Source organism: Charadrius vociferus, unplaced genomic scaffold (genome assembly GCF_000708025.1).
Source record: "Charadrius vociferus isolate BGI_N301 unplaced genomic scaffold, ASM70802v2 scaffold475, whole genome shotgun sequence".
NCBI classification, from domain to species: Eukaryota; Metazoa; Chordata; class Aves; order Charadriiformes; family Charadriidae; genus Charadrius; species Charadrius vociferus.
In genome coordinates this window covers 2,115,488-2,128,773 of record NW_009648337.1, presented here as the reverse complement: position 1 = coordinate 2,128,773, position 13,286 = coordinate 2,115,488, and the positions used below count along the sequence as shown (strand labels likewise).

Sequence of the window (13,286 nt, the reverse complement as noted above, 5' to 3'; positions counted from 1 at the left end):
CACCTTCCCTGCCACTCTGAAATGTGGTGGATGACCTCAGTTATACGGTATTTTACTTACAAAGCCACAAGGCTTGAGGACGCCTTCCTTGTTATTCCCTAGAGGAAATGATCCATCCCCAAACAGTGAGGCAGGAGAGATAATAAGGAATCATTTTACGAGGAACCACATTTTATCCTGAACAAACCTGATAGAAGATTTTAGTTCTGGTTTTCCTAAGCTGTTTACCAGTGTGTTTGGGGAATAAATATTCTGGAAAGAAGGTGTGCACGGGAGTAGCAGCAGCTAAAGTGGGGAGAATATTGAGCTGCTACAAGGAAAATTTTTCTGCAGATGAAAGTGGATGCGAAGTGTGTTGCTTGGAAATAAGCAGCAGTGAGAAACTAATAATTCTGCATATTGTGCTACAGTACTATGGTTTGTATTTGAACTGTTCTGAAAAAGAGACCATGTGTTGTTGCTGCTGAAGTGGGGCTGACTTGTTTTTTTCCCCTCTTCCCTCTAAACCCCTGAAAAAATAAACCAAGCAGGAGAACACACCTGTTTGTCTAAACCCCTTAAAACTCTTTACATTCTAATTACTGGATGAGAGATGGCTACGACTGTGTATGGCATAGATCCCACCCCCCCTCCATTTTCTTTCTCATTGTTTCTTGTTTTGTGTGAAGTCTGCAGTTCACTGGTAGGAACTTTATACAGACTTCTATACAATAACTGCGGTGGTGGATTGTTAGGAGTTGGTGTATGAGGGGGAGAAGGAATTTAACATCGTTGTTATATTTTCGTTTTGATTTGATATCCCGACGGAGGGCAGAGCACCGCCGAGAGAGGTGCTGCCAGGTGTGGCTTCCTACTGCTTTCTAATTCCGTGATCACAGAACACCCGATTCTGCAGTCCTTGCACAGACGGGTCTCCCACTGATTTCAGTGGGAAATTTGCCTGCATCAGGGATAAAAGAGCAGGCCCCAAGTTGTGTACAATGATGCAATCTGATCCTCCTGCTGTGGAAATTGATGTAATCGCATTCTCGCCCTCCCCCCCTTTTCTCAACCCTTCTCCCCACCAACCCCTGGTGACTCCTGGGGGGCTTCTCACCAAACGGGAAGGAGGATGCAGCTGTGTGCTGAAGCAGCAGGGGAGGGGAGGAGACCTGCTAGGAAAATTTATGAAGGGTTGCATCCTAGATGTAAGCCTAGAAAACAGCTAAGGACACGGACCTGCCTGCCCTCAAAAATGCAGTCACCTGCATTTGCTAAATGAGCCGGTGTTTCTTCTCTATAATTGTGACATTCGTGACAAGTCGTCCTGCATGTGTTGTAAGGCTGAATTGAAGTGCTCCGTCAATTGAGCAATTTCATCGCTGCCTGCATTCATTCGGTGCGGAGGGACAGGGTTAGCTTTTTTTAGGGCTGTCTGTATTGTTATTGTTGACAGTCTCTGCTTTTCAGCGGTGCTTTTGTGCCCTGGCACAGTGCAGGTTGCTTGGGAATATCGAACCTCGAGAATGCTGCGCTTTGTTGCTGGGTGAGCCGGGCGACCTCTCTGATGCTTCCCTCTGCTTTGCCATTTATGTGGGGTTTGGTTTTATTTTTTTCCTTGGGGAATTCTAGGCTCAGCTGAATTTGTTCTGTGTTTTGCGGAAGAAAGAGCTTGTTAAAGAATTCCCTGATGACTTTGAAGTGAACTATTTATTTTCTCTCAAGGGTTATTCAGTGTAGCCATTTGCCCCCTCTCCTCTGTTTTTTCACCCCAGTGTTTCCTGAGCTACAAGCATTCTTGGAATATATTAGTTGTAATGAGTTATGTGGGCATCAAAAGTTTTCTTTGAAACTATATGGCATCAACATCTGTTAGCTCTTAGAGAACAGAGACGCAGACAAAGGGGCCGATGGGGGGAGGGAGAAAAAAGATATTAAATTCTGGAGTATGAAGTCTCCGTCTCAAAGACTCGGGGGGAGGGGAAGGGGAAATCTGCTGAACTCGGCGGCTTTGATGTGGTCTTCTGGCCCTGGGATTCCTTTTATGGGAATGTGCGTGGCAGACGGTCCCGCACGGCCGGCCGCCCAAGCGCTCCCTCCCAGCAGCCTGCCCAGCCTGCAGCATCAATCCTGCCACAGCCCTTGTTGCTACAGTAACATTTTCAAGAAAAATGCTGTGTGCTCAGTTTTCAGCTATTGAGATGGGGAATTGAAATTCCTAATAATAGAGGTAGCTCTTAAGTAAATAAAATAAAGTAAAATAAATGTTTAGAAGTGAACTTTTTATTTGCTTGTAATCCTCCTGACCTTGTGGGTCAACATGTAACTGTTCATCTAAATCAGGTTTTTAAATGGTGTGTGTCTGTGGGTTTTTATTGCCTGTAATTAAAAAACATGTGTCTGTTTCTATGTACGCAGCATCAATCAGCATGGAGGCACGATCGCTGACGCTGTACTACTTACAGGAATGTGTGGGGATGGGTTCTGCTTTTGCTTTTATCTTTTTCTGCAGAGCTTTACAGTGTTTGTCCTACGTGCCAGGGAGCAGAGGAAAAGGGTAAAAGAAACCTCTCTGTCTGTCTTTTTGTCGTTGGCTCCGTTTTCAGCCATAAAGCTGGTGGCATTGTGCTTCACTGTGACTTCCTGGCCCATTAAAACCCTGACCAGTTATAAAATGATTAGCTGACATACCTGGGCTTTGGGGACAAAGAGGTGGTTTAAAAAGGAATGTGAACCATCTGTTTTGCCAGCACCTCCTGTTGACAGATTTATGGATCAACATTAGCATATGTGTCCGGGGTCACACACCTGTGCTTCCTAACAAGGTAATATTATTTAGCAGGGTATGGTTTTGTCCTGAGGATTCAGAGCTCTTTGCAAAGGTGGGCATCAGGAATTCTGTTTTACAGTTGGAAAATGAAGGCACAGAGAGATTTAAGTGACTTACCCTACACCACACAGTGAGTCTGTGGTGGAGCAGTTATTGAATCCAGGTTTCCTCCAGCTGCATAAATATACGTCATCCATTAGCAGGAAAAGACTTAGAGCTATAAACATAATAGAGGAGCATTGATTATCATTCTAGGGGAGCTTTAAGCCCTTGTGCTGTATGAAAACCTGTGCCATGTAGGACGACACGGGCTGTTACCACAAGAAAGATTCAGAATGTGGTATGTTAAATCTCTAATGATCGCTGGTGGAGAGAGTACCTTTGATTTCAGTGATCACGTCTTAAATGAGCAAGTTATTCCGTAGCCAAGCACTGTAGCCATTTTCTGCATGCTTGTTTCTCAGTGTATGCCTGCGTAAAATCACCTCAATGCACTTAAGTCTGTTTGTTAAAGAGCTTCTTGGTAACCAAATTTATCATGAAAGGAAGCTGAACAGAAAATCAGATTTATTACATAGCTACGTCCGTCTGTCTGCTATGGTGAAGAAGCCGAAAATATGTAATTTGGAGGAGTTATTGAGCTTCTCCAGGCTGGAAGTTAGATGAAGATTTGTCCTCTTTCATTCATGTCCTTAGACTTGTTCATCAGTATAATCTATGTTGAAGATAAGATCCTGGGGGACATGGGACAACTGATTTTGCAATCAGCAAATTGGTTAGAGGATAGCTGGAAGAACAAAGTAAGGTAAATAGCTGAATCTGTAGAGTGAGTTAATTTGTCCTTCTGAAGTAGCTTCAAAGTGAATTTAAATATAGCTAAAAGCAGTCATTTCTTGTTTCAGTCCTATTTAATCTCAGACTAATCATCTTTTTTAGTTGGAGATGGTTGGACCCTTCAGTTGGAAAGTAACTGCTGAGTCCATAGGTCTGTTCATACGGTTGCTTTCAATTATATCATCTCTTATCTGCCCTCAGTCCGTGAAAAACTGTCTCACCCTATCACCTTAAAAAGTAGAAGCCATAATAGTGACAGAATTCCTATAGTAGTGTTAATGGAAGATGTCACTTCGCAACACCTAGCAAGAGTTTCTGAAGATCCATGAAATCCAGGGTGAAAACACCATAGAAACAGTAATGTTCTGTCGTGAAATTGGAATGATCTAAATAAAGCCGTGCCCTAAATGGATCTTTTTTACTTCTGTATATATTTTTTTTTGTATACAGGATATAAATAGATATATATTTACTAGCATGTTTCTCTTCCATGACACATAGGAGTCTCATGATTCAAGTTAAATAAGCAGGCTGGTAGCTTTTGTTGAATGCACGTTGCAGTGACTGACCACTGAAAGAGGATGCTCGTTTACTCACTGCAGCAGAGATGACAGTTACCTGCTAAGAGCATGTTCCAGCATTGCCACTACCCGATTTTCATAGGCTTGAGAAAAGAAATGTATCAGAAGAATGAAGAAAGGATTTGTGTTTTATCCTGTTGGAAAGCCCAGTCGAGGTGTTGGATTGGGACAAAAGAGATTCAGCTGCATCTTGCAAGCAACCTGGAGCAAAAAGTACCACATTTCCTTTCTTACTTATTCAGACATCCATCATGAAGTCTTTTACATAAGTGTCCATCTGCTTTGCACTTTCACTGCCTCATGTTCATGTTCCTGTGGATGGGATAGCCTTAAAAGTGTCATAGAACTGCTCCTTGTACCCATTTGAGGGTCTGTGACAGAGATATAAAGATACTGGCGATACTTTTTGCCTCATAAGCCTCTAATAGTCCTCGATCCTTTGTGACTGGAGATTAAGGGGTTTGTGGGTTTTTCTTGTTATCCTGTCTTTATCTTCACAGTATTTTACTAGCAGCTGGAATCGTTCTACAGTTGCCTTCTGTGAGATGAGAGTGTAGGGGCTCCAGTTCTGTCAAACTGGTGGATATAGACACAGTGATTTCAAAAACTATTACCATATTGTTATGGCTGGAAATTACTGCTCCTAGATCAGAGGCAGCCAAACTGAATGTATTTGTGTGTTTCATCATCATAGTTTTTGAGCTGGTGTATTAGTGTGAACTTTGTGCTACAGCACCAAAGGGTCAATTTCAGTATCTGTTGTGCTGCACCCATGGTGTTCTGCTGTCTCTGGTAGGAAGACTGTAACTTTGAACGTAGAGGCCATCATGGCAGATAAAGGCAGTAAAATCCTAAATCACAGCAGGTAAACCCACCCAAGATCATCTATCAGAGATCTTAGAGGAGAAATCTGTTTTCTTAAGAACTCTACCTGCTGTGACTATATTATGAAGAAATTTTATCTGAGAGAAGCTTCCATGCATGGCAGAGGAAGAAAAACCCATCTGCAATGGATCACAGAGCACCAGGTTCTTATTTCAGAGAAAGACAACGTTATAGAAGTTGAGCTTGCTGCTTTTGCTTCACAAACTGCATTATTGCAGTTGGAATGTATATGTTAATGTTGGTCTAATAGTTAAAGTCACCTTGACTTCTCCAAGTGTGAGCTGCTTTACACATTCTTTACAGAAAGTTGAATCCTGGTGAGTTATCTTTCTTAGTAAATTATCTAGAATCACAAACTCACAAAGAAAAAGAAAACGTAAAAACCTCATGGTTGCGGAAGGAAAGGCTTAAACCAAGGCATAAATGTGTATTGCTCTATAGTGTTTTTTCTATATGGTATATGCTTGAATTCTTGATTGTGTTTGCCTAGTTTCAATTTTCATTGTAGGGAGGCTTGGAATATATATTTTATCTGTGTAAGGCCCTGGGTGTATAGATTACTTATGAACAGGGAAGGAAAGGAAGCTCTTGTCCTAAATAGGACACAGTAATACAGAAGCATGTGGTTTATTTAAAAAGGCTTACGAGGGGAATCTTCAAGCATTTTTTGGAAGAGAATATTAATACGAAGACTTCATTTCCAAATGTGGAGAGAGCCAAATGCATGCCCCAAATGCATTCTTATCTTTTGCTTGTAAGTAGTGATCACACAAAATTGTGTGCACAAACGTCTACTTTTACTTATATTTCACTGCATAGGTTTGTATGCATGGAACCTGCTAACCTAGCAAAATGTCATCTCCAGGTATGTCTGACTACAAGCAGTTTAATTATCAATCTACTTATTTATTTATTTTATTTCCAAGTTTTAGGCCTGGTTGTAAAGCTGTATTTGTAAAGAATGATGATCACCTCAGATAACTGAGTATCAACTTTCACCTGCATTATCCTGAAATAAATTATACTGGGGTTTGAGGTGTGAATAGGTTTCCTAGTAGTGAAGACTAGGCTTGAGTTGATCATAGTAACATGTGGCTGTGTTTCTAGTCCATGGGAAATTTTACATACCCAAAGGGGAACTAGGTTCCTCCCATCAGTTGTTTTTCAAAAAAAGTCTTACCTCTTTCACTTCAAGTCTGGAGAAGATTAAAAATGAAGTCAAACAATAATAATGACTGCTTTGGGTTTTGGATGGGTTTCCTGAAGCATCGTCAAGAGACTCAGTTTTCAAAATCTGCTAAGGACTCGCTGTATGAAAATAAGACTTATTTTGGAAACTTGTTTCCCGCAAGTGAGACTGGAGCACTCAGAATAGCCACTTAGCAGTTGGCAGAGCCCTCAGTTGTTTGGGTGACAGGCCAAAGGGCATCTTCATTCTCTTGAACCTCTATTTCTTGGGACTGTTTTTTTGTCTACATCAAGAATGGAAGTTTGTGCATAGGTGACACAGCATTCTTGTTGGCAGCTACTTTGAAACTGTTATAAAATCTACTCCACAAGATGTTAGAGTTACCACATATCTTATGCCTTGCAGTCCTGTTGTGAAACGCGTTTCTTCAACTTTGCTCTCTCCAAAAGTACTGGAACTTTATTGCATCAATATGAGAATAAAGAGAGAAAAAAATACATGTTTCAGTCAGATGGTTAAAAATAGGGAGGAAAGTTTTCTTGGTTGACAATTTGTCATTTTGTATGTATTTTACTTGGGGAAAGTGGTGGATATGATGCCTTGATAAGAACTTGACTAAAACAGGAAATGCGTGCGTACTTTCTGCCAAAAATGTGGAAAATTGAGTATCTTAAGGCTAAATCAAAGGATTTTAATGAGATGTTTGAAGGAGGAGAGGTAAAGCAACTTGTTTCTACTTGAGAAGAGCAATACCTTTTAGAAAAATATTAATTAACGCAATATTGACTGTGATGTAATTCAGGGAGTAGGGGGGTCCAAACTTTAAAACCGTGCTTGTTATTATGATAACCTACCAACGTTAAAGGTTATCCTTTGATATATCTAATACATCTATAGATGTAGCTGTCTCTACTTACACCAAAAGCAAAACTGTATTTAACACCATGTCAGTCCAAACGTGGGTTGCTAAAATACAGTCTCTTTGCATTCCATTAACTTTGGCTCTTGTGTGCTGGCTGCTGGATGTTATGGAGAGCAGCGTGAAAAGGTAGAGCCAGGGCAGGTAGAAAAGGGTCATACTGGTGACCAAGATAAAAGGAATCGGTGGGCATAGGAGGTATGGCTAGGAGATGTGAATGCAAATACAACTGTATAGAGCCTGGAAGGTGAAGACGAGGAGCTTAACCTCGATGTAGAAGCAGAAAGGGAGCCAGCAAAGGCATTGGAGGAGTAAAGCAATGTAGGCAGAACAATGAGTGAGGATTTGGATGGCAGCATTTTCAGATAGCTGGTGAGAAAGAAGTCAATAACTGGAAGCCCCTGAGTGAGTGTCTGGCCTTTAGTCTCCGGAGACTTGTATCAGTAAGAAAACTGCACAGGGTGGTTAGGGCTGAGGTTGGGGTTAAAAAAATAAAATTCCCAGCATGTTAGAATTCATCGGAGTCTGATTGCACGGCAAAGGTGGGAAGCGAGTGACGACTGCCTGACTTGTAACCAGCTGACTAGAAGCCCTGGGGTGTGGGAGCTTCAAAGATTGTTTTTCTTCCTCATGTATGTATATACTCAGAAGCATTTCTGAGGGAGTTGCACTAATTAACTCTTCTCTCCACCCCCACCGTCTTAAATCTCAGCTGAGTACAGCGGCACCTATCAGAATGGGATATATGTGACACAAGGTCCTTGCTACCCAGGCCAGGCAGCCAGCTGTTCAGAATTTTGAAGCAGATGCTTGAGCCTGAATCTCAGTCATTTTGGGTGATTAGTGTTCGTAGCTAATGGAGGCCAACTTATTTGTCTGGGAAACTCCCAGTGACGTAGAGACACTTACTCTATGTGGGTTCCTGTTTAGCAACCTATAGATATGGCATGCTGGAATAGTCCTTCTACGTTAAATGATTCTTTTCTTTATTCTTTCAAGTGCTCACTGACCTCATTTATATAGTATTTCACAGGGTACATCTGGTTTTGGTTGTTTCATGACTCAGTGTTCCAGTTTGAAAACGCAGTGTTGTGATTTAAAACATCGTGTCAGGACAGTGATATACAACTACCTATGACCTAAATGTTGTTGCTTTTGCTCTCTCGGGCACCGCTCCTGCTGCCGGCCAGGCTCCTGCAGCTGTGCGGGGTGGCTCACACCACACAGCCTGGCCAAGCGGCAGAGCCGCTGCTGGGTTTTTCATCCCCTTGAGCCTGTGTTTCCCCTGTGCTCCAACATGCTTCTCCCTCATGTCAAATATTCCTACCTGGCTATAGCTTTTGCTTCCCACTAGAATTTCTTGAGCTGCAAGTTGCCTTACACAGTTACCCTTTTCTTTTGCTCTAGTCCATTTTCTGAATTTGGGTAACTGGGCGTAGATGCACTCTCTTATTCACGTTAAGACAATTTGTACAGGTTACTGGGATAATGCTCTCTTATGCAGTACGACCTGCGGTCAGAATTGTTTTCTCTGGTGCTTGCTCAGCTTTTGTACTTTTCTGTTGAGTGCAAGTTTACATACACTGTCCAGAATCCTCTTCTCAAGCAGGTGCATTTTAGTATTTATCCAGGTTGTGACATCTGTCTCGGTGCTAAAAATGTTCAGGTAACTCTGCAGTTTTTTGACAGAAGAGTTAATGATAATAAGATGAATGATACAGTTTCTTTTTCTTCCCCTTCATTTTTTTTCCTGTAAAATCCTCGAGTTGCCCACACCTTTTGCGGGTACACTTCTGTCTATCAAAGATAATACATGTCATAATCTTACACACACAGAGGAACACATTTGAATTGGAGCTGAGGAACTCTGCTTAAATGTGTCACTAAAATGATCAAACAATACTCTCATCAGTTTCAAGATGTGTTGTCAATTTATGTGGTATTTAACGCTAATATTATTGTTCAACATCATAAAATCACTTTTCTAGAATTTGGTAATTGATAATAATTTGGTTTAAGGCAGAAACACTTACTGGAAATTTGCTTGCGTTAAGTTACTACTTTAACTTAAATAACTAGGAGCTAGAGAAGGAGTGAAACTAGACTAGAATATAAAACATATTTACTTAAGACCCATGTAATGATTAAAAGTGAGAAAATAAGGAAGCTCGCTTAAGGAAGCTAGCTTAATGAATATTAATGCTTTGTTCTGCTGTTTTACACTTTTGTCTTCTGCTCTTCTATTGAGTTACTTGATGGTGCATTTTACATCAACAAACGTGTGCTCATTTTTAAGTGACATTTGAAAAATCATAAAAATTAATGACTTACAGGTTTTGTAGAGGATGAGATTAATGACATCATTTTAACAGGCAATATTTGATACCCATATGCACTGCTTGCTTTGCTAAAATTTTAAGAGATGAAGGCTACCAGCTAGATAGTATTCTCCTCAGAGGGACATCACAAGTAAGATCATACCTACTCATTGCATATTTGCTGATCAGGTTAACAGAAAATACTTCTTTTTTCCCAGGAGAGCAGGAGGGAGCAGGAATTCTGAGTTTAGTAAAAAAACCCACACAAACAAACCCGTTGTTAAATATTTAGCTTTGTGGGAGAGAGCAGAGGTGCCATATATGCCTATGTAGTCACTTCTATGTATCTCATTATCTACCAGAGCAATCAGAGGTGTGCTTTCTGAGCTTCATGGAAAATGATGACATGGGGGAATTTGATCAAACGGAAGTATACTAACTTTTACACAGCCCTGGAAAGACCATCTTGCAGAAGGAGGATAAGTTATGCCAACGTTTAATGGCTTCTTTTTGTTCATTGTCCATTTCTTCTGTAATTTTTAAGGTAATGATTGATATTAATTAGCACATGCTCAAAAAAAGAGACCTTTTTTTCTGGAACAAAAACTCAGGGAAACAAAATAGTTTTTGTGATTTGCTCCTTGGAAAGCTAAATGCAGAATGACAGCTTTTATAGCAAAGTTGTGCTGTGCAGAATGCTAGCACTCCGGGCCAAGTTGCCAGCGTTTCTCAGAACCATTTGGCCCATGAGTTCTAACTTTATTTCGGGGTGTCTGCTCACAAACAGAACAGTATTTTCAGGGTCTCTGGGCTAGCTATCCAGTTAAGTGTTTGTGAAATCTAATTTTTAAAATGCTGTTGCAGAAATTGATACTGAAGAATTCCTAAGATACGCTTTTGTGGCTTAGTTATTTTCTGATAACTAATCTCGAGGAATAACATTTGGGCATGCGGAAGGCAGAAAAGAACCTCTGTCAGCTTTTTCAAGAAAAACAGGTGAACTGCTTTTATCGTGATAAAATTGCTTAACAGTAAAGCTAATTAATACAACCAGATATTAATTTTCACAGGTCATTCCCTTGTTCTGATCCTGTGCAAAAAGCTCCATACTGTCAGCTTGTAGTTCATAGGTTGATGCTGAGAATGCTGGCTCTGTTCCTGGTATGTTTTTGCAGGTGAAGTTAAAATGGCCACGAGTGCAGCACACCAGTTTTTTAGGACCATATTCTTCTTTATCACCTTAACTGCTAATCAGTGGCAGAGAGTGTTTGTGGAGAATCTAAGGAGCCAGACTATAATGTAAAGTCAGTGATGTTACGATGAGGCTAGAGCCTTCAGAGTGAATGGGAGAAGGCAAAACATGAGGATGGCTGTCATTGCGTATGGTTTAGTGGGGGTGGGGGGATGGAGCTGGAAGGGTCTGTTAATAAGAGAGTAAGAATGCTCTTCAGGGTCTTTGTAAGTAGGATTAGCTCCAAATCCCACTGATGTCCTTTATTACTACTTCAGCACCATTAGAGAAATGGGGTTTGGTTCTGAGATAAGATCATCTGCATATCTATGGCGTCTGCTTCTGTATTGCTCTAGATGTACTTGGGTGACAAAATTTCATTAATTTTGGGACTGAAGGATCAGGCAGCTCTTCAGAGTCTGGTATCTGCTTTTCTTAGGTGACCTCTGGCATACGAAAGTTTTATGTTTGTTGGTGGAACCAAGCGATAACATTCCTCTGTGGGTAGAGAAGGGCTTATTTCTTCTTTATCATTTCTATTTGGAGGTTTTTTTATCTTGCTTGATTGACAGAACATTGACATCCTAAATATTAATCTACTTTGTAAAAGGATTTGAATATGAACACTTCTTTTTTCTTTCCCCTGTACAATCTAGTCATCTCCATTAAATTTTTGTCCTGAAGTATATCCAGAGCATCGTAAAATAGCACTAAATGCATTGACTACCACTAATAAAGTGATTGATTTCTTTCCTGGAAAACAACTTTGGTGCTCTCGGTGGTGTTTTAAATTAATCCTGGTGATAGTAAATACATATTCTTCACACTTTGTTTATAGTATATTTGTCATTAATATTTTTTTTTTTTTTTTAAACAGGATTTATCTGGGGAAGGCTACAGAGACACTATTGGTGATGAACACTTTCATCTAGAAGGTATTTAAAGAACAAAATTTCTTGGTTAATATTAAGGGGTATTGGAGTAAGTCAGTGAACAAGTCTGTGAGAATGCATATATGAGAGTGCAGTTCTTGATATACTGATGAGTCATTTGCCTGGCAAAACTGTTAAGATGGGAATAGGGTATTTTTTCTGTATCTCCTACCACTGTCATCCTAGTATCAAAAAGAGTCACCCAGTTGTATCACAGGGACCAAGTGTTTTAATTCAAGATCTCACAATTTTTTTTCCGGGTACTTCTCTTGACAGTGGTGGTAGTAGTGAATATCACTGTCCCCAGCAGAGGTGGTAAACGCAATCACTGAGCATTGGGTTTTGTGATACACTGCACACCCTTCTGTGTTACACAAGCCAAACTCCTGCATTAATTTCTAATAAAGACCAGAGACTCTTACTCAATACATTTCTCTTGAATATGGATGGAATCGTTATTGCCTCAGATAACTTCTTCCTAAGGCTTATCTCATCTCTTCATCTGTGATCAGGCCTCTCCTTGCAGTGGAGGTGGTATCATTGTTGTGGTAGGAAGGGCCTTTGGGGAACTTGAGTGTGGACGCTGTATTCTACGTACCAGAGGACACATCAGACGTAACCTGAAGTTCAGTTGGGCAAATGGGGATTGATGAACAGAAAAGGTTAATTTGAGGACATTGTTGCTCATTATTTTAAAAAAAATCAAAGAAATGAGACTTCAGAAACTCTCTGGGAAACCCTCTAGTATAACAAGAGGTTGCATGGGCTGTGTGCTAGATTGATATTATAGGCTAGTGGAAACAATATGCCCAATTTATGTAGAGCAATGAACCATGTCAAGCTTAACTTAGAAAGTTCTGTCCTTTTACAATCCAGTCATTCGTTTCTGGTGGTAGAGACTTCTGTCTAAACAGAACTCGAAAGATTCTCTATGTTAAGAATGTCTGTTTTCCAGTTCCTTACCTATGAAATGTGTTAATATACTGTGTTTCTTGGATCCCATGTTTCTGTCATGTCTTTAGTTTACAAAGAATATTCCCTCATATGTGCCCGTAACATAGGAGCTCAATTTCAGCTAATGCGTGTAGGCTACTGTTAAACACAAAAGCAAGATATACTTGCCATGATGGAGTCAGTGTTTGTTACAACTGTTTCAGTATTTAACTTCACCACAGTTTTCCTTTCTGCTCATAGTAGGACATAACTCTAATAAAGGATGGCTTTTTAATTTTCAGAATTATAGGACAATCTACATAACAGAGGATATTAAATATCAGTGAGGTGAATAATTTCATTTTTCTATGTCTCATTCTACCTTTCCTTGCCTCTAATTATTTCTTACTTTGTTGTACAGAATTGTCTTGCATAGCAAACATAATATCCAATATATATTTCCAAACTAGTCAGCAGCAGGATTGTGTTTATTAGACTGTAAAACCTTTTAGGCTACTGTAATTTCAGTCTTTCAGAAGTTTTACATTATTACTTCTGATGCGTCTCATTTCGTCTGAAGTAGCTTAGTAGTGAAAACAAGATTTAGATACCAGCAGGTGGTCCTTTCACTTGTGTGCTGCCACTGGGGAAGAGC

The 13,286-nt window shown here is 40.2% G+C and overlaps 1 protein-coding gene across 1 annotated transcript in view; it reads left to right on the top strand.

Annotated features, from left to right (window-relative positions):
- The window catches only part of NKD1 (naked cuticle homolog 1 (Drosophila)), a 108,315-nt gene that overhangs the window by 58,432 nt on the left and 36,597 nt on the right, over positions 1-13,286 (top strand). The window contains exon 4 of the mRNA XM_009885069.1: positions 11,644-11,701. Within this exon, the coding sequence (XP_009883371.1) occupies positions 11,644-11,701 (58 nt within the window). The remainder of the gene's footprint in view (positions 1-11,643; positions 11,702-13,286) is intronic.